This window comes from Aptenodytes patagonicus, chromosome 12, assembly GCF_965638725.1.
Source record: "Aptenodytes patagonicus chromosome 12, bAptPat1.pri.cur, whole genome shotgun sequence".
Classification (NCBI taxonomy): Eukaryota; Metazoa; Chordata; class Aves; order Sphenisciformes; family Spheniscidae; genus Aptenodytes; species Aptenodytes patagonicus.
The window spans coordinates 18030477-18058154 of record NC_134960.1 but is presented as its reverse complement, the minus strand read 5'-3'; the positions used below and the strand labels follow the sequence as shown (position 1 = coordinate 18058154).

The 27678-nt window shown below is 44.1% G+C and overlaps 1 protein-coding gene and 1 non-coding gene across 2 annotated transcripts in view; both read left to right on the top strand.

Moving 5' to 3' along the window:
• The window catches only part of PANK3 (pantothenate kinase 3), a 30936-nt gene extending 22685 nt beyond the window's left edge, over positions 1-8251 (top strand). The window contains exons 6-7 of the mRNA XM_076349725.1: positions 143-268; positions 1722-8251. Of these exons, the coding sequence (XP_076205840.1) occupies positions 143-268; positions 1722-1772 (177 nt within the window). The 3' untranslated portion in view covers positions 1773-8251. The remainder of the gene's footprint in view (positions 1-142; positions 269-1721) is intronic.
• Positions 8252-14876: 6625 nt separating this feature from the next.
• TRNAD-GUC (transfer RNA aspartic acid (anticodon GUC)) lies at positions 14877-14948 on the top strand. The gene has a single exon. It is a non-coding gene; the product is annotated as a tRNA-Asp (tRNA).
• The last annotated feature ends 12730 nt before the right edge of the window (positions 14949-27678 follow it).

The following is a 27678-nucleotide window of genomic DNA, read 5'->3' as shown; positions in this document are numbered from 1 at the left end:
GTGGGTTGTTTGTTTGTTGTTTTTTTGTTTGCGGGTTTTTTCCCTTGCTCGAGACAGTCAGTTCTTTCATAGCTTAATTTTTCAAAGCTGTGTTAAACAGTGAAAAGACTTAATCCTTTGCTGTTTTTTCTCTTCTTTTTAGAAAATAAACAGAGTTGTGTTTGTTGGCAATTTTTTACGTGTGAATACTTTGTCAATGAAGCTTCTTGCATATGCACTGGATTACTGGTCAAAAGGCCAGCTGAAGGCCTTGTTCCTTGAACATGAGGTATGCTGTGGTTCATTTATCTGTATGTATTACCATAAAATCAAAAATGCATGTATTGAGTAGCTGTCATGTGTGATATCCTGAGTCACCAAGTACTCAGTAAACACTGAAAATAAGAGGAGGTTTGTCGTACTGTATTGGTTCTCTGGGGACAGCACTCTCTGCCAGGGAAGTACTTCAGTCACTTTGGGGTATCTCAGGTCACTTTGGGGTATCTCAGTTCACGCTATAGATCTTTGGAGAGGGACAAGAAAATGTTAAGGTCTGCACTAAGGTTCAACAGTCTTTCCTTGGTTTTGGGTGGAAACAATAGTAAGGATTGTATTTCAAAAGATTACAGAGAGATCTAAAGCATGGGCCTTTGAAATACTTATATTGTTCTCAAATGAGCTTGAGCAACATCCTGAAAGTCGAGACTGCTTTTAACAAGGACTGCTTTCATACCACCACAGATACACCTTAAAGTTGTTGTAGTGATTTTATGCTCTGAGACTAACCTGCTTTTGCAGGTTAGTTTGATCTAACTTTGAACTAACTTTGATCAGCTTCTGCAATCTAGATCAGTATGTAATGCTGAGAGAGTTGACCTGTTTTGGTTAAAATATAGGCAACCAGTATTAATTACAGATGCAGCAGTTGGGAGACTTGTAGCTTCTTGGCAGTGGGCTAGCAATTTTTCTCCTCAATTTGTTGGTCTGCAAATATTACAGCATTACATCTATTCCCCTTCAGTTGATTCTCACAACTTTTTTCCTTTATTGCTTATCCTGAGACTGACAATAGTCTGTCTTGGTGCTACGGTCTGCAGTAATAGCAGAATGGTTCCTTGTTAGTTCTACCCTCTTCAGATTTTTCTTGGATAAATTTTAAATTCTTGCATTTGGTCAAGTGTAGATTCCAAACACTTCTCTATTTTATAGTTAGAGGGAGGGGGAACATCTTGCTTCCCCAGAGGGGAAAAGTAATCCAACAGGAGAACGTGGTTCTTTGTATGCAGGTAAGTATACAGTCCAAAAAAATGGTGTTGAAGCTTGGACATAATTCTTTAAAAATGTGAGGTGCAGTTAGTTTAAGAAATTTTTGACTTGTACCTTAGGAATAGTGTTGCTATGGACATTGAAGATCCTTTGGCAACCAAAATATGCAGCTCCTCTAGGAAAAACAAACCAAACCTAATTTCCATGCTTTGGGAGTCACCGATACATGTCTTAGAAGTCCTGCAGTGTATGGGGAGGCTTGGGGTGAAACCTCCTAAAGTTAAGCTAGATAAGAAGGATTAAATGTTTGTTTCGCAAAGCTTTAAAAAATTATTATTAAAGATTATATATTTAAAGTGTATGGTGTTCTTTCTGTAGCATTGGTCCACCAGATGCTTGTTGTTGTTGAAATGTGATTAGTGCAGAATTTAATACCCTACTTGCACCTGAAATATTTCTTTTGTTGTTTTGAACAGGGGTACTTTGGAGCTGTTGGTGCTCTTCTTGGGCTGCCAAATTTCAGTTGAGATACCAGATGTCACTACACTGAACTATTTTCCACCTGGATGACACTTGTTTATGGCAATGGGAACTAAATCTGGGGAGGGGACAAGAAAATAGCAGATTTTCTTTAACTGTTTTTAAGAAGTGATTAGCTACTGAATATCGCCATTATAAGGAAGGGATTTTCATTCTGTTGGGCATTGAAAAGTGAACTGTTTGGGGATATTGTTTATGTTCTTTGGTACATGTAGCCAGTATTGAACTTTTAATAGGCAATACATTCTCTGAAAACAAGCTTCCAGAAGAAGGAATGCCAAACCTTTCAGTGCTCCGTGTGAAAATAATGCAGGTTTATTCCTGAGGCTTTAGGCCCATCAGTTTTGTATACAATTGATGAATGAAAAAATATTTTCATTAGTTATACTACATCATGAGCACAATTTCCCATGTGTACTTACAGAAAACAACTTTTAAAACAGTAAGGTACTACCTACAAGATGAGGGAACTGTAGACAATTGCTTCCCACAGTAAGAATAGTAATTATTTTATTTTTATATGTAATGGAGATAATATTAATGCTTTAATTTTCAGTGGGAAGAATAGAAACACAAAAAATCAGCCAAAGCAGCAGATTAAGCAGTTGATGTTTTGAATGTTTTTGTGAAGATACTCACATGCCCTCTTCATTTATTTGAAGATGCAGCTGGTATTTTGGGAAGATCCCCTCTGTCTTTGGATTTGGAAAAGGATTTAATGATTAATGAAGGCAGGTTTTTGGGGTTGGGGTGGGGGGGGAGAGGATGTGACTTCCAAAATGCCTTCTGGTTTTTGGGGGTTTTCTTGGTCTCTTTTATAAATTCTGACATCATGCATCATTATTTGTAAAGGTACCACAAAGCCTGAGAGAATTTAAGAAATCCTTATAAAATAGACTAAATATGGGACCTCACAATTCTGATGCTTTGGCTCATTTCTGTGGAGGTTTGGAAAATTTCTGCCCCATCCTACTAATTTGAAAATGTGATTTCTCCTTAATTTTATAAGAGTTGATCAGAATCTAATTAGGTGTTGAAAATGAAAGGTTGTTAGCTTGCTTTTGGATTTGGAAGTTTGTTTTTGAAAGTTGAGGACAGCATCAGAGTTTGTATTGCATCACCAAACGGACCAATATTTAGTGTGCTTGCAGTATGGAACCATTCATCAAATTGTGGCCTTGGGATAAAATCCGTACTCTGGAACTGATCTTTGGGTTTTTCTGTATTCTTTTAAAATTTACAGTTGTGATTATTGTAGTAAGTTTAGTCCTGAAGCCAGGACATGAGATCTTAAACTAGTAAGAGTATTATACAGTCGTTAGCTATATGACTCTCTGTGGACTAAAGAGCTACCCAATTTTATGATATCATTTTAGTGTTAAAGATTTCCTATAAGTGCATGAGGAGCAACCAGAGTAGGACATGTTCATGTCTTGGGTTTTAAGGTATTTTTAAAACTGATTGCTCAAGTATTCCACAGCATGGCTGTGTTGTATTCACAGACACATCCACCTAGTGTGTTAGAAACCTCTATGTGCTATTTTCAGTCTTCTCTTTCTTTTCTTAAAATCCAGAGCCCCATACTAACATCATATGTTTGTCTTTTTTAACAAAAATTCTGTGGTCCTTTAAGAGTACAATAACTTAGAGTAGCCAATTCATTAAGCCCAATGCCAATCACAAATGCAGTTCATTTGTTGTTGCTTTTCCTGGTACTCATACTACATTTCCATTGTGCTTGCTTTGATGTTTCATTTTAGGCATAAAAAACTAAACAAAAATTACACTTACAGTTCAACTGATCTAATGCTAAATCAGAGCATTTCAGAAAATAAGTGAATATGGGTTTTATAGAATGTCTTTATAAATGCTGTATACTGTTCCTTTTAAGTTACGATTGACTATAGAAAGTAACCTTTATTTGGTTATAAAACTTTGTAAAAACTTAATTTTCTGAATGTTTTGACAGCCTCCTAAAAATTTTGCAAACAAAATGCGTATTTTTCTTGCAAAGTGAAGTACTTTAAGACACATACTACAGCTTGATTAGAAATGGTTCCTGTAGACCGTATTTATTGCTACTTCACTTCTCATTTTCTGATACTGAAAGAGAGCTGCTCTTGAAGCAGTAGTTAGAAGTTACTTGTATATTTAACCAGAAGCACATGTAGAAGATGATTGCCTAATGACCATGGTTAATTTAAACCATTTGAAATTAATATGACCTAAGATACATTTTTAAAGTAAATTGTACAGAGTTACAGAATAAATTAATGGAGTAATTCTTGAATAGCTGTACTGTATAGAAACTACTGTGAGAATCAAAAAGTATGCCCTACCTCTATTTTCCTTCCCTTGAGCTTCTAAAAAAATTGGCTTCCTTTTGCTAGTTTTATCAGCACAATTGTTACTTCATTACAAGAGCAAGCAGAGAAGTTTTCAAGCCCTACTGTAAAGCCCAGGGGTCTGGTATTTAAGCCACATCTTTGGGTTTCATCTCATTTTCTCTCAACTTAGAACTTGTTACTGGAGTCTCCAAAGATTGACTCTACCACCAGTAGAAATGCTAGGCATCGCAAATAGTTGCAAGGTAAGCCTTAAAGTCTTTTCATCTAGATTCTCTTCGAAATAGGTTGAAAAGGCTTGTTTCTTTTATACAAATCACTGAAGTAACTTGCTTTTTCCTGATCTTCTCTGGTTTTACTTTTACCCTTGCCATTTCTTTTCCTTAAAGCTAACTGGTTGAAGCGGCTTTAGAGTGAATTGATTCAATGTGATGAACTACAATAGAGAAAATTTGGGGTTTTCTCAGGGCTACTGTCGTCATCTCAAGTGGAACCACTTCTCTAGAGGAAAGCTGTGTGATATTTCCTCTTCTAAAGTAAAATGTAAAGCTCATTTTGAATGTCTAATCGTTTTCAGCTCAATCAGCCATGTGAGTGCCTTTTAATTTTTTCATATAATGCCAATTTTGCTGGTACTGGGACTTTATCCAGGAGGTTTCCTGACCAGTGTTGCTTACCAGAGAAATGGCAGATAATTTTATAGGCCATGGAGATGATCCCTTCAATCCGGTGTAGCTAGAGATGCCAGGAAAACAGCATCGGGTTTCTGGCTTCCTATCCCTGTAGCCTTTATCTTGGGATAATGCTTTTGCATTTCTTGGTCTCATCCCTCCAGCTTGGTCTTTTTAAGTATTACGCACAGTTTTATTGTATCAGTATCTCTCTAAAAATCATTCAGGTTTTTAGTCAGATAAGTACGGATTATTTCTGGCCAAAGAAGTTCATTTTTAGATGAAGCTATTCCAAGTTGGTATGGCTATTAAACTTAACCACTTTCACCTTTCTAGTTCTACTAGGGTAACTGCAATTTGAACGAGAAGGGAACTTCTACAATACACTTCGAATATTTAGCAAGCTGAAATGAACACATCCTCAGTGTTCTTTACTGAAGCTAGCAGAGGTTTAAGTATAAAGACTTTTTTCATTCTTTTACTAAAGCCTCAATAAATTTAACAGTTCGGAGAGAAGCAGCACGATACACTGTCTTAGAGTTTGGTCCAGACTTTCAAAGGGTGTTCAGATGTCTGACCTGCCTTTTGAAGATCTTTCCCTCTCTCTCTGTAGTGTTCTGCAAGCAAGCACCTGTGTGGTTCTACCAACACCTCCATTCATAATTTGAGAGTTACGGTGTGGAAAGAATATGAGACCATGCTGTCCCACTTACACTCAGCCTGTATACTAAGAACAAAAGTTCAGTTCTGGCTTCTCGTAACGTATTAAATACTCCTTCAGTAGTACTGCGAGATTCCTACTTGCATTTGAGTTGTTGGTAGTATATATGCAAGGTGATTATATTGCCCTTAAGGGTTGTAATACTAACTCTTTGTCTCTGTCCAGTATAGGTCTTCAGGAAATACCTACTTCCAGATAAGTTGCAATAACTTCTCATTTCTAAATGTTTCAGAATAACTGGGATTTTAACAGTGGGAACTAGCTAAAGTGTCTTTTATCTAGAGCAAATCTGTGCTGCTTAAAGACTAGATGGTGTCTTATGCATTCGGTCATTAACTTATGTTAATGCCTAAATTTACATTCAACCTATTTTTAAATATCACTTTTGCTATTCACATTCTGGATACTAGATGGCTATAATCCTGAGGAAACAGCTTAGCTGAGTTCAGAACAGAGATGAAGGTTGATGCAGTTCTGTTGAGCTAGTTGTGGTCAGCTTTTTATCCTCAGTCCATTTGTACACGTAACGAGATTAGTGTTTTCCTAGCGACAGGGCTTTCTACATCCTTTTTTTGGAGTATCTAGGCTTAAAAAATGTGTAATATGCAATAGAGCTTTGCTTAGGTTAAAAAGTAAACAAAAATCTGTGGGTCAGATTAGAAGTAATTGACCAAGACCTGTAGGTCACAGTGCAGAGCTAGGACACACTTGACACATACAGTTACTGTTTTGGTTGCTATATTTTTTCCATTTCCCATTAACGCACAGCGAGAGGGGGCAGACTTAACAATCATCGTGGATAAAATGGGTGAATTAAGTCCTCAGACATGACCATGGGAGATAAAAAATGCTTTATCACAGTATAGAAGGATAATTCCCTGCTTACATTCTTTTAAGTTTTACCGATATACTCCAAAGTACCTTGCCAGTATTCTGTCATCTGTGATAAAATTACTAATTCGTTAAGTTTAAAACAAGTCTGCAAAGAAGCCTGTTTTATTAGTTTTGTTTACTTCACACATGTAAAGCATATTAAGTATTCTTTAAAACACACTTTCTGAAAACATCTCAAAAGATGCTGTAATATATTTGTAATTATTAATATGCTAATGGAATATGTTTGAGCAGTCTAGGTTTGCATAACTGAGTGCCAAATCCTGCTCACTTCAGGTACTTGAGTAGATGATTCTCTTAAATGGGGACTGTTTTAAACTAATGAGCAAGATTTGGCCTCGAGGTCGTCTGCCGGGGGAACACAGTAATGCTACTTTGCATATTCCTGCTGGTGCTAAATCATTTGTTGAAAATAAAGATTCTAAATAGAAATTGTAAATAAAATATTTATGGCCTGGTCCTTTTGACAGACTTAAAATTTATCACTTGCAAATATTTTTGGCCTTATTTCAAGTTTCCCCCCCCCCTTTTTTTTTTTTAAGAGTATGTGGGCTGTGTTTGTTAATGTGGCAAGTCATTGGCAGATTTGGCTTCCTGTGCTGCTTTCGGTAAGGCCCATAACATTCCCATTGTGCATTATGATACGGATGACTTTTCATTGCTGGATTTCAGTCTTATCCTTCATCTTGTTTTGTCATTGTAGCTGTTAAACAAGTAGTATCAAGTAGAACACGATAGGCATTTGTTCTCTGCTAAAACTTCAAGAAAATCAGCCATTACTGTAAGCATTTGGGGAAGTTGTTGAAAATGCAAAAATACCCATTTAAAATAATTTTAAAAGCTAAATGTGTTAATTAGTCTTGCCTATAAAATAAACTGGAATATGGTATATCAGTTGCTAATCTTTGCTACAAATTGCTAGCATTTCACAATTCTAGCATCGATTTAAGAACATTGTAAATACAAGCTTTGGGAGGAGGTATGTTAGTTTCAGATCGTGCATTACAAAAGAATTTAATTATAAGACTAGTGAATTAGTATTTTGAGACCTATTAAATTACGACATCTAGAACATGACAATTAGCGTGTTGATGTTATAGAGATAGGATACAGAGGGGTTTTGATAATCCACACTTTACGTTTCTGAGTTTTGGCATTTTAAGAAACGAGTATTTAATTTTCCATCTACTGTCTCGTCATATGCAGGCCTTCTAATCATGAACTGCTGTCTTCAAATATTTGTTTTAGTTAGTTAGCAAAACGGACAGGCGAATTTATCAATTGTAAACCCCTGTAAGATGGAAGTTCTCCGAAGAGCCATTTGGTTAAGTTGCCTTATTCTATTACATTGCACTCATGTTATGTCTCCACTTTCTTGTTTACTGTTCAGACACTGAAGATGTGATGTAAAAATATGTGCTACAAATTTTTATTCATAAATTACTGACTAATACCTTTGTGTCACCTGTTAATACAGCTCTTGTAAATGATACCTTTATGCCATCTGTAATACAGCTCTTGTAAATTGTTTAAATTATTTTTCTTATAGATTCTCGTTATTGAATGTACAGATTAGATCCCTTTAATATGTCACTGAATAATTTGATTGGGGCCCAAATACGGCCAATGTGGTAATTCATCCCATCAAAACTGTAAATAATTCTTTACTGCTTGTTTGCATGAATGAAATTTGGATTTAATTTACTTTGTCATAACCCAACTCCTCTGTGACAGGCCTACTTTTTGCAGTTTATTTTCTGGTTTTATTACCATTTGTTCTGTATGAATGTTGAAACAGTACTTTGTCTTTTCCTAATAAATAATTTGAGATTGTTCATTGTTTGCCTACCTTTGTGGGTTTTGGGGGAGGGATTTCTGAGTGTGTTTTTTTCCTTCAGCATCATAACTCGCTGTGATACTTGGTACTGGGGGTTGTTGCGGAACGTTTTATACTAAGGAAACATGACTGGTATGGCTTTCATGCTCTTTTCTTCCTTTAATAAAAGCCTATACTTCGCAGTTCTTAGAGTCAGGTCCTGTTTTTAAAAACATTTGATGTCCTAAAGAAAGTTAGTTTTGCAGTCTTGAAGTAGAAGGCATGCTGTGAAGCTACTGTAAGCTTTTGCCTTCCAAATTAACTTGAGAGCACATGCTGGTTCATGCACACAGGTGACTCAGAGTCATATTTTCCTGTTGAATAAAATACTTCATGTATAAACTGCATGTTATATATAAACTGCAATTCCTCCTCTGTTGGAATTGTTCTTTGCTTATGTTTTGGAAAAGCCAAACTACGTTGTCCTGAAGTTGTTCTGACTGAATGCCTAACGGGCAAGAAGTTGTCAGGAATGAAGTCTGTGCCACAACAGCATGCTGGCAATGCATCTTGTGACAAGCTTGCTGTGTCAGAGACTGTTCTTCAGCGTGCACTGTACAAATATTTTAGCCATTCAAACTACAAATCTTTGCTTTAAACTGCCAAAAATGAAACCCTGAAAATTCCATTCTGTGTTGTATCTCTATCGAGTCTGGCAAAGAGGAGCTCTGTACCACAGTGATTCTTCTTACCGAGGGCAAATGAGCTTGTAAGAAATACAAGCTCCTTGACAAGTATATGGGGTGTTGATTTGTTTGGTTTGCCATTTTTTTTAATGCAGAAATGTATTTTCTTTCTTTGAGTGAACTGTAGTAGCCTTTTGTGGAAGCTGCTTTGCATTTCAGCTGGGGTCCTTAACTGCTGCCTGGTGCAGCCTGTGTGCAAGCTCAGGGGACAGGGTAAGCTGTGTGAGCTTCATTTAGTTCTATCTTATCTGTGGATCCGATTTAAAAAAAAAAAGTTTGTATGAAACAAATGATTTCCTCTTACTGTAAGACACTTCGGCCAGCAGTATTTGAATTTTTATTGGACTCAGAAATGCAAACCTCTAATTTACTAATCCTTGTAACTTCCCTCTTTTTAGAACTATAGATTAAAAATGAAGTTTGTCTTTTGTCCCAGAGTGAACCCCCCCCTGCTCTAAAGGCATTTCTGTCCATCAACAGGTGTCCAATAGGTATATCTACTTTCTGCCATTTCAGGCTACAGCACAAAAAAGTAGTAGCAGTCGCCTTGTGCACAGCACGTGGAAGGTACCGGGGTGGTCAACCACGTTCTCCTGTTTCCAGTCTGGAGGGAGCAGACAGAGCACCGCTCCCTGGGGACTCGGCACGGCGTCTGCTGTACCATGAGCATCTCTGCCTCAGGGAGGTGCATTGTTAGGGCTACAGAGCAATCGGTGTTGCTCCGTGTCCGCAGGCAGGACGGGGAGAGAATTTTTATGCAACCTGTAAGTATGGAGTCGAGAGAGTTAATTTGGTGATGGTGGCTCCTTTGTAACCTTACAGGGTCACGGGGCAAATTGCCTCCAGGAGGCTGCAGTAACGCTGTGGCTGGCCCAGACTGCTAGTGTGGGCCCTGGAAGCTGGGTGCAGGAAGGGAAATGATGAGAGTAGCTCTGTTACGGCAGGGTCATAAGCAGTTACAGAAGAAGCAGTATCAACTTTTCTGTAGGTAAAAATTTCTCTTCCATAGGACACAACAAAGCTTTTCAGTTCCTGAAGGTGCCTTTCGTGGGAAGGCCATAAAGCTGTGTCATGTAGAAAGGAAATGTGTGCGCTGAGAGTGCTTAAGGTCTCGGAAACAGGCTTGAGTTAATGAGCAACTTGGCAAATCTCTAACATGGGGACAGATACCTCCGTGGTGTATGAACACTTCATCCTCTCAACCCTTTAGATTCTGGCTGAGCAGTGTTGGTTGGGAGAAGCTTTTGGGCATGGTTTATTGCAGCGTTCTGCATTGTTTTTCTTCACATAATTATAAAGGAGATTTACATACCTTTTTTTGCCCTCAAACAGCTTACACATTGAGCAATGAGTAGGGGAAGTGTTCTAGCAGATTTTTGCATGATGAAACCTGAACAGAAGAGAGATCCAAAATGACAGCGTATTTCAAGCAGATGATGAAATACGTTCCATCAACTGAGGGGGAAGAAATACAAAGAGTGAAGATTCATAGCCAAACTCCAGACTCCGCGCATTCTGAAAGGTAAAGGGCCTGCAGCTTGTGTGATGTTAAGGCAGAGTAAGCACCTCAGAAATTACTTGCAAATTAAAATTTGAGTGGTTTTTGTACTGCTTGTCATAGCCCTGTGAGTTTGGTTGTTCAGCCAATTTTCCATCTACCCTATTGTCCACCTATTTACTCTGTGTTTCACCAATTTGGCTCTAAGTTAACTATGAGAGATGATGGCAAAGGCCTGGCTAAAGTCAGGATAAACATCATCCGATGCTCCTCCATTAGCTACAGAGCCAGTCATCACAGAAAGCTATCAGGTCGGTCAGGCACAATCTGCCCTTGGTAACGCCATGCTGTTCCTAATCACTCTTGTGCTTTGTGTGCCTGGATGCGTCTTCCTGTAAGACTTGTTCTGTAGCCTTCCTGGGCACTGGGGTGAGGCTGGCCAGCCTGTACTACCCCACATACACCTTCCTGAGGATGGGTGTGACATTTGCCTGCCTTCCGCCATCAGGAACCTTCCTTGGTGGCCATGACCTACCAGTGGTCAGCTCCATCCCTGCCCTCAGACAGAGCCTGTCTGGTCCCATGGCATCACGTGTGGCCAGCCAGCTCCAGGGCTCCTTTACTGTTTTCCTCTCCAGTGGGGAATGCCTCGCTCCCACCACTTCTGCTCCTGAGGGCAAACCTTAGAAGCGAGAACCTGAGGCAAAGAAGGTACCACCTACTGTAGCCTCTTCTGTGTCTCTTGTTACTGGGGACCACGGGGCTTAACAAACCAAATGGGGTGATTCTGTTGAAGGAGACTGGTATACTGGGGTGAGTGGTATCAAGGTGAACGGCCCTGAGTTTTGGCTGGAGACTGATTATCACAGACTGGTGGCAGCAGAGGAATGCAAGCCTGGAAGCAGCAAGGGAGCAGGTGTTGCTAGCAAGGGAATGCAAGGAGAGGTGCTTCACACAGTAAATGCAAAGAGCTAATACCCAAATCGGTGGCATTAGAGATGTAGGAGGGAGGTGTCACTGGCTGCAGCAAGTTGTTTGCTCTTTTAAAAAGTACTCTAAGTCAGTGTCATTGACCTGGAAGCAGTACTAGCTGTTAACTCCAGAACTGATGTCATCTGCAGTATTTGACGTTGTTTTGAGTTTATAGCCCCTTATGACTTTTCTGTTGTGATCAATTTATTATAGCTTATCACTTCACTTGAATTCCCTGGCAAGGTCCTGCCAGAGGCCATGTCTCCCTAACAGTCAGCTCAGGACACCAGGAACCAGAGCATTCTGTACTTCTCATTTTGGGTAGATATACCTCTTTCCGGGAGAATCCCTAGCAGTCCTATCACCTACCTGTCTGTAACTTTTCTTACTAGAAAGAACGTTTTGTTTCAGCGTCTCCCTTCTAGGGGAAGTTGAGAGGCTTTGCTCAGTCCTGCATTTAATTTCCATGGACTTCACTTAAGGAACACTCTGCAATGGATGAATCTGTTTTAAAATCTTAACCAAGATCTACAGGTTTATGGCTGTTTATTAGCTTGGAGATCAGCCTGCAACCTGTGAGTAATATAGTGTTCTCACTTTTCTGAAGGGACTGTATTAAATGTGTAAAAGGTTGTGAGTCTTGCATAACCCAGATGTGTCCAGATACGCAAATTATCGAGTTGTCTCTGACGTAACCTGTTCATGTACATTTATATCACAGGCTTTGGTCTGGTTCGCTTTCTGTGGAGAGCTGCTGATGTCATTTGATAGCAGACGATACAATTTCCTAGGGAACGTGTAGGAAGTACAAGGGTTTACATCAGTAATTTAAAACTAAGTGAAAAGGCATTACTTCTTAAGAAAGACTTTTCAGGTCACCGTTGGAGATCTGCATGCAGGGTATGGGGAACGCCGAATTGCTGTTTTGAAGCCAGCTCTAGGACTTCTGACGTGGCTGGGGCTGGACAACACAAACCTGTTTGTGGATGCCTCTTTTCCTTCTTTCCACCAAGTATGTTGCTGTTACTCATTTGTCCCCTGGTTAAGCAGAGACTTTAGTAAAGGATTTACCTTTCATGAAAAGCGCATTGCTGAGCTGGTGGTGTGCACAAATACCCCAGGAGTAGAGCACAGCTGTTCTTACTGGAAAGGGTAAAGGAGGAAAAAGCCACAACCCAAACAAATAAAAACCCCCATGGTCAGTAAGACTCCGTACTTTGTAAGTTGGTACCAGGGGAATTGCAAAGTGTTCAACATCTAATAACCTGATCTCTTTTCTGGCCATTAAATTTATTTATTTTAAAATTGCAATTGATTCATCTTTCAGTTTGGGGTATTTAATGGCAGCCAGTTTTTAAGAGAGCCACCATTCACCATCCTCTGGAAACCAGTCTGCTTTACGTTACCCACCTGCCCTTCCCAAATTCATTTCTCACACGTGTTGATGTGGGTGACTCACAGGCAGGGCCTTCTGGCCAGAGGTCCTGCACTAGGCTGAGGCTTAACATCAGTTTCCAATCTATTGGGAAAGGTGATGAATTTCTACAGCGTGAGACCTTTCGCTTACAAACTTATAAATAGGATCAGTTCAGAAGCCTTCCAGCCTCTTTAGCCATCATTTGCACGAGGTGTCGAGCTGACAGCTGGAGGCCGTAGCTGTTTCAGCTTTTCTCAATTAATCTGTTACTGCCTCTGAGTTAATGCCCCAGCTATCTCTGGCATTTTATGGGTATTTGTTTGTCAACTCAAACTGAGACCTGCATGAGACAGGACAACGCTTCAGTCCTGCAGTTCTCATGTCCTTTGAGGATTAGGGTTTGATTCTGCTACCACAGGAAAACTGACGACATGGAGAAGGATAGAGTAAAAAAACCTACAGACAAATAGATATAAAGTTCTGCTTTGGAACAGTTTTAAAAAATCAGTTCCAGCTTCCACCAGGAATGTATTGTAGATGTTATAAGCATCTTTCACACCAAATACTGCTGCTCTTTGCTCTGATGAGGTGAGAACGGGACCTCTGGGAATCTCATAAAAGGTGTGTGATTTCAAGTTCTCCGTTTTCAGCTGCTCTTCTCCCTCGTACTGGGACCTTGCATGGGGAAGGGGGGCAGAGAGTTGCCAGTGCAAACAGCTCCGCTGCCAGACCAAGAGAGGAGCTTTAGGCAAATATTGCAGTATGTGTGAGGCTCCCTTAGCACACAGATACGGTTACAAAACACTCCACAGCATGTTCCAGCCTGGGAAATTAATGTAGTATTAATTTTAAGCTGCTTGGTGACAGTTCACTGGCTGTGGTTGCGCCTTGGCTCTGTGTCCATTTCCTCTCTATCAACTAAGAAACCCAAAATTAATCTTGACACAAAAATAACGGCTCATTTCCCACCCATGGCTCTACAGGCACTGCCTCAGCATGGTGATTTCCCCTACCTACAGCTGGATACGATTGATCAGGATGGGTGGGAGTCCCCTCTTACCTGTAGCCCATGACAGTGACACTAGATGCTCACCCCATGTGGTTTTGTATCATGTAGATGTGGTGCTTAGGGACATGGTTTAGCGGTCGACTTGGACGTGTTGGGTTTACAGTTGGACTTGATGATCTTAAAGGTCTTTTCCAACCCAAATGATTCTATGATTCTATGTTTTCCTTTAACTTCTTCAGCTCTTGTGAAATCTGGAAGTGAAGTCTCTTCTGTCAAGTTTTCCCTGTATTCTCAGTGTGTATTTCCTAGTTTTCCAGAATTGGCAGCAGTTTGGATGGGGAGAGAAAAGTTTCTGAATCTTCACCAAAAAAAAATATTTTTTTTCTGACTTTTTGCTGTTAGAGATGGATCTTAACTCAGACTCTGACATGCCGCTTCCACAGAAGTGGATGCGATACAGCGTCATGTTCTTACATACGTAAATGCAACCTCATGACTTGCTTTGATACCAACAGAGCAGTGATTCTGGACTTTGCTGCAGGAAGTATTGGAGCTGAGCTTACGTGTTCTTTAAAGTGTATATCCTATAGACATAATATGCATATATATGTGTGCGTGTGTGTGTTTGTAAGTATCGAAGCCCGAGCTTGGCCCTTACAGGAAGCTTTGCGGTGAGTGCTCTTTCAGTTGAAACGGTCTCAGCTCTTGCCCGAGGTGGCGTGAGCAGAGCTTGCACACCTGAGAAAGGCCGAGGCAGGGCGCACAGGCGCTACCCCGGTATTTTGAGCAGCCTCTCTGTGCTGCCGGGGTTGGATTGTTACAGCCAGAGCAACCACAGTGACCTGCAGCAAAAGCAGTAGAGGGACAGGAGAGAAAACCGGCGGCCCCTGCGAGGGCGTCAGTGGAAGAGCGACAGCGGGACAGTTAACACGCTCCGTGAGGGGGCGGGCGGGGTGTGCGGGAGGGTCGCTCAAAGAATGAGCTTGGGGGAGGTGTTCCCGCTCCTCGTTAGTATAGTGGTGAGTATCCCCGCCTGTCACGCGGGAGACCGGGGTTCGATTCCCCGACGGGGAGATGGCGCCGCTTTTTCCTCTCCCGCCCGGCGGCCCCGGGGCGGGGCGGGGCGGGGGGGGCGCTGCCTCTCTGCGGCCGGTTTTTATTTGTCCTTCTGTCCGTCCGGTAACGGATCCGGTGCGTGAGAAAGAGGAGAGCTCTGCGCCTTACCGGGCAGTGGCGGGAGCCGCGGGGGGCGGCGGGGCGCGCCCGCGGAAGAGCGGAGCTCCGCGCTCCCCCGCAGCCTTCCCTGCGCTTGCCGGGTGAATGCCCGTTGCCGAAAGGTGCGGAGGCGTTAGATCTTGTGGAAGCGAACCGGGCCGCCGGTGGCGAGAAGGGCCCTGGCGGTGCCGCGGAGATGCCACGGGCACGCTGTGAGCGTGGGGGGCTGCCCTGCCGCGGCCGGCGCTGGGCGCTCCCGTCCCCCGCCGAAGGAGGCTCGCTTACGCGCGGAGCAGCGGGAAGCATCCGCGGCGCTACAGCATGAATACTGCGTACAGCGGCCGTAAGAGTCCCCTAAATGAATTTCTGATTTGGCTGCCGCTAGTGCCTATTCTAGAAGAAATCTAACCTTAATTTTTAAAAATATCCAGTGATCTATTACACCCCTTGATAATTTGTGTGAGACCTAAATTGCCCTTACTGTTACAATTTGGTACCTTATTTCAAGTCTGCACCTCCTTATCATCATCTCCGTTACTAAATTTATATGCCAACCATCGGAGGCATTTAAATTTTGACCAAAACACATTTCTGAAAGCAAACTTTCACATGAAAACCATGTGGGTTTTTTAACCACCCCAGTAAACATATATGAGTCCTAATAGTTCCAAGAGGTTCTAAAAAATAAAAAAGCCACCCCGCTTCAGTAGCTTAGCTGTTATCAGAAGTGAGCTGCCCATTGTGAAACCTGCGTGGCCGCCTCTGCTTTCAGAGCAAACCCTGCCGCGTGGTGCGTTGGCTTCTGGCAGCTGCAGAAGTTGTTACTGCAGCCCCAGCGCTGATGCTGGTTCCGAGCTGGATCCTAGGAATATAAACTTGGTACAGCAGCAATGGCCTCTGCTGTGAAGCCCACACAGCGCTGCATGCAAAACCTTTGGTGCCAGCCTGCGAGTCTGAGGCAGCGTGGCACGGATCTCGGCAGGCTCCTGGTGCCCGACCCTGTGGGTACCACAGGAGGGGTGACAGCGGCAGGTTGTGTGTTTGGTGGCTGCCAACATCCACATGCCTGAGCTAATCCCACCGCCTCTTTTAGAGTTTTCTTCTTCTTTTTTCTTCTACAGTTTTCATCGCCTTTGCAGGCGGTGACTAATACTGGTACGTGGGACTGAAAATGTGAGATTCTGGAACTGAAACTGTGAATCCAGTTAATTATTTTCAAACTTATTTGCTAAGTTTTGTTAAACTATGTTTTATCCAACCTAGACAGCACTATGGGACACCTGCTCGATCTGGGAGCGCTTCCATGGATGCTGGGGTTTGAGGCATCCCTGGCGTGTGCCCCCACGCTGCAGCCCACCGCAGGCGAGGGCACGGGGGTGCTGCACCCCTGAGCTGGCCCTGGGGAACCTCTACCACCGTCACAGGGAGAGCAGCGACAGTCGACAGCAGCACATGCTCCTTAATGATCCTGTTCGTAAGCGTATGATCTGAAACCTGAAGTGACTTAAAGAAATGTGTTTAATTTCTCTTCAGAGAAGGCTCACGCAGCCGCTGCAGGATGTGTAAGTAAGCGTGGTGTGCGGTGCTGTTGATGTTCCTGCTGTCAGCAAGTTCTGCACAACATGACTATAAACTGATGGGGCCGCTCCGGAGGAAAGGTTAAGCCTTTGCTTCTTGAAAGGTGAAACAGTGGCATAAAGATTACCTTTCATGAACAGATGCAATGTTGGAGGTAAAGCTGGGTTTCACACTTCGTGGGCTTTCATGTTTGGGACATGCAGTTTAACATCAAAAAACTTAGAATGCGATTTGATGGCACAATAATGTTTTCAGTCACTCCTGGCAATATTTAATTAACACATTGCTGGTCTCTAGTCACTTCAGTTACTGGATTGTAGGAATTGGAACAAATTTTTCCAAATCAGAGGGTGTCAACAAAATACTAAAAGAAATGTCACACCGAAAAGCTTCCTGCCCAGCCACTGCAGCTCGTGCTGATGGAAAGTGTTGCTGGAGCAAAAAAATTCCAGTGCTTTTAGAGAGACTTCTCAACAGCTCTTTCAACAGATACGAAACTAGACGTGTTGAAATAACACCTGTCACTTACATGTTTATTGGAAATATGATTCTAGTTTATAGTATCGTTCATGATTTCATTCAAATGCCTGCGCTCTCTCAAGAAATACGAGACTGCTGTCTACCCTCTCCTACTCCTATGCATACAGCAACAGTATTTTACTCGAAGGGAGTATCTTCTTCAGGCTCTAATAACTTGCTTCTCAGCTCTTCATTCCCTGTCTTCAGAGATGGGGTGATCCTCTTGAGCTGTCAATTTTTAGCCTGGTACAGGCTTCTAAATGTATCACTCGGAGACTATGAAAACTAAAGCTGGGTTTTTTTGGCACAATATTGTCCTTTTAGAGAATTTCCTTGGAAACTGAGAGCATGTTATTTTAAAAATAAATTAAAGAAATCATTCCTTCAGCTCTGGACTCTGCTTTCCCTGCTACTTGGCTATGGATAATCTTTGGGTAAATTGCTGGAAAACATGCCTTCATTTTTTAAACATTGTTTTCCAATCCCCATTTTTGAAAAAGGTGTTAGGTTTTTTTAACCAGGTGATGCCCTCGCGCCCCCACGGAGCAGCTCTGCAGGGCACAGCCTCTCCCCGGCACACCACTAGTCATTCCTCACTGTGCAGAATTGCTGCTGTGGGTCTGCTGAGCACGACATCTGTTCCAGTTTCTTATCTCTACCTGTAGATACCCCTGAAAGCCTGCAAAGGCTGAGCGCCTGCAGTGCTGCATTTTTCAGCTTGGCCCCGGCAGCGCACACAACCCGGTGCTCATCAGGCCCGTAAGAGTTTTGTTGAATTCAGATCTGGCCCAGCTGGAGCTCAGCGCTTCTCGCAGCATCTGCAGCGGTGCCTGCAGAGCCAGGCTGCAGCCGAGCCTGGGGGCGGGCTGAGATGGGGTGAGCATGGTTTGTAGGTGGGCGAGCTGGTCCAGCCACGACTAAATGCCCTTTGATGCCCCATGTGCTTGGTATGGCTGTGTTTCTATCACACACAAATGAATTATTTGCCCAGAGGTGCCAGTAAAAGCACTTGCGAGCCTGACATGGTGCGCGTAAATAGGCTGAAAGAGCAGAGGGAGGTGTCGCAGATGTGCAATGGGCTCTTCTGTAACCCTGGGCAATATGTAGCTCTCCTCCCCACAAACCCTGTCCTTGGCAGGGTGATGAAGTGAAACTGCTCAAACAAGTTTTCTTTAATGATTTAGGCTTAATAAAATCTTCCTTAAGCCCCTAAATTGTTTCTGCAAAACCTGCCGTTGGTCCTTTTAAGTCATCTCTTGTCACCTTCAGCCCCGGTGCTATTATTAAAGGGGATCTGTGTTCCTTCACCGTAGTGGCACCCTGGCTGTAGCTAATACCTTTCCTTCTAGGGCAGCACCTCCTGGGTCTTGCCTTCGCCCACATCCAGTGGTTCTGGTTAACACCCGGTTAATGCCTTGTGGCGGCAGCTGAACGAAATGCCTCCAGCTGGTGCTTACATTTAAATGTTTGCACTAGCATGTTCCCACTAGGCTAGCTGAATAGCAAAATATTGAGTTCAGTGCACTCTCACTACTTGATGTTTTTATCGTTTAAAGGCTTGAGACAACTTGTAAATGCTTAAAATAGCATGAAAATCCCTGTGCTGGCACAGACTCCCAGCCTTATTGGAAGGCTGTCTGCTGTTCTCCTGGTGTAGAAGTTTCATATGTTCCACAGAACAATTATGGTAAAGCAAAATTTTAAATAACCAAACCTATATGACAGTTATCACTTAAAAGGAAATCCATAACTTAAGGGAGTCAGAATAACAAGTTGATTGAAAAATAAGAACTGACGAGCAAGCAGCTGTCCATCACGTGAGTACCCTGGCTTCAGTGGGCTCCATTATAGGAGCTCCACTGATTTCCACAATTTTTCCACAAAGGTATTAAATGAAGCTTTGTGCATATAAACTACAACTACACTGTTTCCAGGTTCTGTATGTTGGGAATGTAGTATGTAACATAAACTTTTCGGAGTGAAGGAAGAAGGAAGTGGGGAGAAGGGTTATGGGAAGCAGGTGAGCGTTTGCTCCTGACAGCAGCTCAGCTGTGAGGGCAACAAGCTCATCCTGGCACAGGGAAACAAACCTTTGCAAGTTCATCATGCTGGCAGGTCTTTTCACATGGATGGGCCGAGCCTGCTCCTCATTTTAGCAGCTCTGGCCCTGGGCCTTTTCAGGACTCCATTTTTCCAGCCGTCGATGCTCCAGGCTCTGTGCTCCCTGGAGTAGAGCTAAGGCAGGTCTGCCCTTTCCCCGCTGTGAAACGTCTCGTCCCTGCAGAGGTACCAGAACTGGGAGGGTTGTGACTGCTGCGGTCCGTAGCTTGGTTCTCGCTCATTGCTCCCTGAAGGTCTCTCGCCTTTGCCAACAGGGAAGCATGTGTTTGCTTGGGACGAAATGGGCATGTTAGCCTGTGTGTGACCGTTTGCCTGTTTCTGCCCTTTCTGTGACTCTGACGTTAGGTCCTACAGCTCTGCACAGGCTCTCTGCTGATGCCTGCCGTCCTCCCTGGTTTGGCATACAGGTGGCAGCATGGGCTGGCTTGTCTTTTTTGAAGCAACGGATCCGAAATAGGAGACACCGACCTGAGCAATCGGATGGGTGCAGCACCTCAGCCCCCTCCCACCGCGCGGAGGGTCTGTCTGGAGGGTGGCGAGTACCCACGTCCGTAGGAGAGCCGGCGGCTGGATGATCGGGGTCACACCCGCAGCGCAGGAGGACATTTATTCATTTCAGTGTATTAAGCTTACACCAGGTGACCAAAGTCTTCCTATGGATGTTTCAGATTGGTTTAACTAAATGTAATTGCTACTTTAATTTCTCTGTGAAGGCAGTCCTCAGAAGTGACAGCTGACTTGCCCAAGAAAACACACCTGCCAATATATCTGTCTCCGTTCTGTAACACCGTGCTGTTTGTTCCTGTCTTACATAATTAATCCTAAAATCTTGGTTGAACACTCCTCTTGAGGAGGAAAGAGGTGACCTCCGTGTTGCTATTTGTAACAGAGGAATATGACGGGGGTAAGAGAAATACAGGCTGCTTTTACCACCGTGGTATTTGTAAATAAGGTTACGGATGACAGATAGCAGGTTTGCTCTTTGCTCTGTGCGTGAACATTAACTAGGGATATCTGATCTAGTTATAACCTCCCTCTGCTAGTGAAACCTCTCCCTTGGCGTGGTCTGTTTTGGGAAATGACAGCTTTAGCTGTCAGTCTAGAGATGGGAAGGAAATCTCTTACATTAGTATCTAGCAGTTGAGATGGCCAAATTTTGCACGTAAAGAAAAATCATAAATCCCTCTTACTCAACTATCAGCATGTTTTGATGCCGATGCCCAGCCCTGCTGCTCAGTGCCTGCCTGCTGCAGACAGACACAGGACATTTCTTGGCTCGCTCTGACAGCGTGCCTTGAGTGCTGTAAGAGGCCTTTGGCGAAATGATAAGCCACTTATCTTCAAACTGTGTATTTTTTATTTAATTGTGAATAAATACTCCTCTGTGCTGGCTAATAAAGCTGTCTCTTTGGGGAAGAGAATGACTCCAGTTTAACCTTAGCTGTTAAGTCATTAATTATCTTTTTTAACAGTATGCACATGCTCACACACCCCTTTAAATATTTCTGAGAGAGAGTGGCAGTATCCAAACACATTGTTACCAGCTGCAGCCAGCTCAAGCTAAAACATCACACTCACAGTCTCATTTGGGTGCAGATGAAATCCAGATGCACAAATGCTTGAGTTCTCCACAAGGGAGATGCTAAATGGTACATAAAACCAGTTGTATCTTGGCCTTTAATACTATGGACAGGTTCAGGTTATTTTTGCAATGACTCTGATGACTAGTTGTTGGCTTTTTTTTGTTCAAATATGTTGTTTTACTATTCTGGATAATTTAAAAATGCTAACGTTACCTAAATGCATCTGCTGAGTGAGGATGTTTGCTTCATCTCGAAATGGCCTGATGTTTCAGGAAATGTTTCGGCTGCTGCAAGAGTCCCAAGGTGGAGATGTGAATGTGAGAAGCTTCTAGGAATGTGGAGCGGCTTTGCTGCTTTTTCCTAGCCACAGCTTTATTTTTAGCCTGCCTCATATTTAAGGGTCATGTCTGGGAGACAACAGGAGGTACTTTAGTTCCTTTATGTGAATAGCCTGACTGTTCATTCTTGATTTTTTTGGCTTTATGAAACAGATTTTCTCCTTTACAGCTGCGATATCTCCATGAAAACGTAGGTGACTGCCACAGACTCATTAGGCATCAAGTTAAAAATGAAATGAAGCCAAACGAGTTTGTGCAGTACGCCGGGAGCACGCCAGCGCTGCTGGGTCTGGGATTGCTCAGAGGCACCAAAACCGAAGGTCATTCTGCGCTCTCGGGAGGACCGCTTGCTGTCTCCACACAGGGAGATGTCGGCTGTCCACGGGAGACATCCGAGCAGCGCGCAGCCTTCGGTGCAGACAGCAGCCATGGCCAGCACCTGCCCACTGCTGCCCGTGGCACTGCCCGCAGCAGAGGGGCCGCACAGAGCTGCCGCCAGCAGTTCATGGCACGTTATGGGTCTGGGAGAAAAGCTGCTGCGGGCAGGAGGCACGTCAGCAATGACCAGTATTCCTCTGCCGGCTTCTTCCTGCCCTTTTAAAACTCACATGAGCTTTTCTCATCAGCCGAAGGAAAACTATGCTTCCCCAGGATCAGGCTTGAAGCAGAGCTCTGCAGGTGGAACAAAATGCATTTAACAGCTTTTTAATATTCAAAAGCTCTGGGTTTGGTTAGAAGCGTTGCCAGCATAACTGCAGTGGGAGGTGACATTAAATATATCAGGCAAACCAAAATGAACACAATTTTGTTACTTTGCTGTCTCTGCCCCAGCTGCTTGTGATGCTTTTTCCTTCCTCTGAGCAGCAGCCGTGTCTAAGGGCTGTGTGATGCCCCCAGCTGCTGTGGGTCCGGTGGCAAGGAGTTCCGCTTTGCCCCCAGAGGACTCAGGGTGTCTCTGTGTCCCCCCGCGCAGCTCACCGGGCACCGGGATGGAAACCAGCCTCTTGCACAAGTTGCGATATGTGTGTCTGCCATCACTCTTCAGGTGGCTGCTTACATCAGTTTTTATCCTAAATGCCTTCATCATGTTAAGTCTCGTCTTCGTGGGAAGGTAATTCCCTGCAATGGATCCTGAATGCGGCCAGGGAGGTGTCTGCAAACCATCCTGCGCAGCATGAGCTTGCTGCTCTGAGCATTTCCCTGGCAGGGAGGAGTGGGGAACGGCTGCTTGCGTGGCCCAGATACACCTGCGATTATATCTGGGGACTGCGTTTGTCCAAAACCAAAAAACTTTTTGAAAAGGAAGCATATACTTCTGAAGCTTTCTCTTCATCATGATACTAACTTCAACTGTCTTAGAAATACAGGCCAAAAAATCAGCTATGCATATAAGTTTGCTGTATCAAATGCATTACATGTGGCTGAGAACTACCTGGTCTCCTCTGCAGGTCTGAATCACGCAGCGGCTCTGAGGAGGGGGTGCTTAATGCTGCAGTTCACAGCCTCAGAGCACTCATTGTGCCTGTCATCAGCTGCGCCTCCAGTCCTTGGATTTCCTTCCGCTGAGGGACATTAATTAAGTTGTCTTAATCAGGACGCAGATTTGCAGCATCAGTCCACAACAAAAGGAATCAGCTTTAAAGACTCCCGTGGTGCTCTCAGAGCTCCCCTGGATGCAGTTGTGTGCTCGGTGAGGAGCATCCAGCTGTGGGGGTTTGGTGATTTATCAGCTGAGGTATAGGTGAGTGCGCGTCGGTGATGTGTGTGCCGGAGCAGCTTGGTAAGCGTTGCTGTGCGCTGAACTCGCTTCAACAAATACCATCGAAACTCATTCCTGTGAGATATTAGACCCAAACCTGCTGCCAGAAACAGAACTGGTGGATGTGCGAAGCCTGTCCAGCAGTCATTCGTAGTCACCTTCCATTCAAGTTATCGCCCCATTAATGGCTTTTCTTTTCCAGGACTGATTTTGCCAAGGAGCTTCATTAGTGCTGAGCTATGTGTCAGGTATTTGCTTTTTGTACATACGCAGTGGTTTCCATTGTAAAACTATTTCATTGCCACGTCCCAAATGGGCTGGAAACCTAAATTTAATGATTGGGCGTGCCTCTACTTCTTCCAGCATGCTCTTATAAGAACATACTTACGTGGGCGCTATTTCCAGGCATGTAACTGAACGGGTATGTGGCAGAGGATTTTCATATGTCCCTGTCGCTGCTTATAGAGTGGATAGCACAGGAGAGAAGTGCCTTTGGAGCCGGGCTTCTCTGAGGATGTTCCTCAGGTAACTGATTAATCTGAGTCCTGGAGATCTCTTCTGTTTGAATGGTCTCTGCACAAAACCTTCACTCGGGTTAATCCTGAAACAGGATTGAAAACAGGAGAAACATCCCATTCCGCTTCTAGACCAGGCTGCTTTGTTCAAAATAAATATTAAAATAAACCCTAAACCCAACAAAAAACATCCCAAACAACTGCATACTAGTAAAGGAGATGGCAGGCATGCGACCTACCGCACAGACGCTGTAAATTAGCGAGCTCCAAAAGGAGGAGGAAGCTGTTACACAGACGGTTAATGCAAGGCAGTTGGGAATGCAAAGGTACAGTGCTCCCAGAAACACATGTAGCCTCGCTCTTTATTTATTACCCTGCGCGGTAGGGAGCGGCTGTGTTTATACGCGGTGGGAGCCGAGCGTCAGAGCTGGGCCGAGCTCCCTGGTGGGGACCCCTGCGGGGGCCACTGCCCTGGGCTCTGCTCCCCCCTCTTGCCAGAGGGATGTTCATGAACTATCTGCAGACCTCTCCTGTGCAGAAACTTTTCCAGTCCAGCTCAAGAGGCAAAAGCTGGGCGAATGGACTTGCTGTGCTCCTAACACGCTGCAATTTCTTTCCAAGCCGCTGGATCCGTACGGGCGAGGATGGAGGCGTCGGGGAAGCCCCGCCTGAGGCGAAGCCTCAGCGACGACCCCAGGGGCTCCACCAGCAAGGCATGGGATGGCTTCTGGAAGAGTGCAAGGGAAAAACGCCTCGCAGGTCAGTCCAAAGGCATACTTAATCCCACGCTGGTGTGACTCAAACATCAGGGCTATGGCCTTGATCAAGGAATGAAAATACCTCTACTTTTTTGGCAAGTGTGCTCCTTTTAATGCTGCTGCGTTGTGTGTCATGCTGGTGTGTCGCACCAGAGTACTTGCCTTCATCTGTGCTGCTTTTTTCACTTGTGGGACCAAGTGGGTTTTTTGAACTGCTAGTTTGTATGTAGAGCTGCAAATTCTCAGATTTATCTAGAATTTGATTTCTAGCTTTCAATAGTCATACTTGTTCTTTGGCTGGAGTTTTGTAGACGTTTTAAAATATGAAGGTGTCAGTCGGCTGCGCAGTGCCCAACAGCCTCTTCTCAAGATGCACAAGTAATGCTTAAAGCTGTATGATCGCAAGCAGTTGTGAGCACAAGCCCAGAAATAAGCCTGAAGGACTAAACAAAGTAATATTCACTTAGATACCAGCCTTTGGGTAATGATGGATAAAGAGCTCACGTTCTGAGAAACTAGTTATTGCACAGACTGCAACGCTGCTGGCCTGTTGCTTGTGGGGGGGAAGTGTGAGTGTTGCATGGCAGGATGAAATCAGTGCTTATGAAACACTTTTAAATAAAACCTCCTTCCAGAACAGCGATGTTGCTGGAAGGAGCTTTGGGGACTTTAAGCCTGGTATACTGTGGTAAAAAAACATAGGCTCTTGGGAGCAGTGAGGAATACTTGGTAGGTGAATACAAAGAGTTTCTTCCAGAGCTTTGATTTCAGATCTGGCAGATTTTCAGAGTGAAGTCAATACAGAAGTTCTGGATAAATCCAGGTATGATGGAGGTAAACCTTTCCAGAGCATCTCCGAGTGCACATAGTACTGTCGTGTCCTGTTAACAACTATTGCGGGCAGCCCAGCACTGGAAGGCAGTGCTGAGGTTATTTTTAAGTTGAACTCCAAAGCTTTAAGTGAACAGGCGGTAACAAAAAAATGCATTACTCAGCTTTTGCCTGCACTGACTGCAGTAGGAGCTAATTTGATGTAAGGCTGAATAGGTAACGCCTATGCCAGTTCATATTTTCGTCCTTCTGCCATTTGTTGCCGTTATGCTCTTGGGTGTTGCTGATGTTCACAAGGACTCTAATGAACAACGTGGGCAAAAATAAGAGAGTAGGTAGTGGGGAATAGCTTGACTAAAACAAGTGAAACATGAAACCTCCAATTCGATCCTTTCAGCCTGGCAATCTGTGCCCGTCAGAGCAATACCGGGGTTAAGGACGGACACCTGCAGGAGAGGGGTTGTAAAGGAGCGGGCAATCCTGAGGGCCGGTGTGAAGGCAGAGCAAAGATCTGACCAGGCTCATTCTGCTGGTACTCCACAACGAATATTAGCGGCTCTGTCACAGCCATGAAGCTAAACCAAAGCCTGGGTCAAGCCAACCCCTAGCACGTGGGGAAGGTCAGCTTTCAACTTTAGATCTGAGTTTCCCCCTGTTCTGTGTATTTGCACTAAATCTGAGGCTCCTCTGATCATACCGTGAAGAGTTTAGATCAAGAGCTAACCTTTGTCACGCCAGGGTCCCTGGATTTTGCACCATTTAATGTCTGCCGGGGCTGGTCGGGTGCCCTGCAGAGGCAGACTGGTCTGCTGCGCGCTCAGTGGGAGCCACACTACTGGGGGTGGCTGTGCTGCAGCCCTGCTTGATCAGCGCTGCTGGGAAGTGGGCAAGTCCCAGGAGGGGCAGGCGGGTGGGTTTGGTGCCAAGTATTACCTGGAACACGCGTGGTTACACCCCCCACGAGGCTTGTCTGGTGCCTGTGCTTTGCAGGAAGGTTTCTGGTATACTGCGTAGTGAAAGCATATGGAAACAGCCACTTGCAACTGTTGGACAAAAAAATATAAATAATGGTTTTTTTGGGTGGAACCAAGAACTCCTTGTCCTTGACAGATGCAAATGCATGGCAGAAACCCTTAGAAACAGTTTGCTTCCCTGGCTAAGTCCAGATTTTTACCTTCATGTTGTCTTGTCTTTAAAAACAAATAAATAAAAACACCACCACCAATTGTTTTTATTAACCTTAACATTGGCTTGTCTTTAAAAAGTTAAAAAATTAAAATAACCACACTAGATTGGTCCAAGAGGGCTCTTGGGATCCGAGAGCCTGACCCCTCCTTCAGGGTGCTGACCCTCCAACTTTACCATTTCACTTCTTAACATCAGCATCTCTAGTATCTCTTTGGTGTTTCTTGAAGTGTAATTGGTATCTACAAGCCAAAGCATAACTAGAAAGCTCTTAAGAACCATTTTCTAAAGGTTTCTTTTCTTCTTTTTCTTCTACCTGATGTTGTCAGGAAATCTGGGACTGGTGTGGTCAGTGCAATGTGGGATTTTGGGGCGGCTGCTGCTCCGAGAATCAGCCTGAGGGTCAGTTCTGGGCTCCTTTTGATTTTTGGTGTTTACAGAAAGATGTGAACTTGAACCTGCACGATTTTTCAGGAAGCCTTTCTAGGATGTCAAAAATAGTACCTCTAGCTGCCCACCTAGCTGTCCAGCTACCTGTCCACAAGTCTTATACTCCAAGCTCTCAGGCTGTGCGTTAGCAAGTGCAGATGTGCACGGAGCAGAGCCTCAGGCAGCCAGCCCACACGCAGGGCCCGATGACAGCCCGGGGGTGGCGGGGTCTGGGGCTGCGCTGGGACCCTGCACCGTGTAGCACGGAGGCAAACACTGGGCTTGCTAAGCAAAGTGCCAGTGGTGTTCCTCTTCTCTGGCACGTGGTCCCCGTCCCCAGCTGGCAGCATCTCAGGCAGGGCAAGAGTCATAAATGTTCTAGTTACTGAAAAAGGCTTTCTAGGTTTTTTTTTTTTAAGAAGCCTGGTGGGTTGTGCATAGCCTGTTCCACCTGTGGCTTGCACTCATCTTTGCAGAGACAAGAGATTTTGTAGCAGTATTTCCACCCAGCAATCCGCCGTTCTCTTGCCAACGGGGCGTTCCTCTCTCCAGCCCCGAGACTATGTTCAAAGTAAGTCGGAGCTGCGACCACCAAACTGAGATATTTTTTTCCCCTGAGCCTACAGGCACTTCACTCTTTATAAGAAGACCTTTCAGAGGTGCCAAGGGGCTTAACTGTTATCGCAAACATCCCTGTTCCTCTTTCAAAGCAAGAAGCAAGTTATTCTTTGGGCTGCAGTTATGTTTCAGTTTGATGCTGCGAGTGAGGCACGATACACTCCTCAAGGATGGAGCAAAGAGGCTGTTGGATTAGTTTGGGACTTTCAGTGGAGGAATAGGATGTTGGGCATTGTATTTGTGTGTAAGAGCTATGATTTGGGGGTCTCCAAGGTCCTCAAACCATTTTGAAAATCCTAATTTTAATTTGTGCGGGCTGGTCATGACTCCGGCACTGGAGCACAAAGGAGTCTGA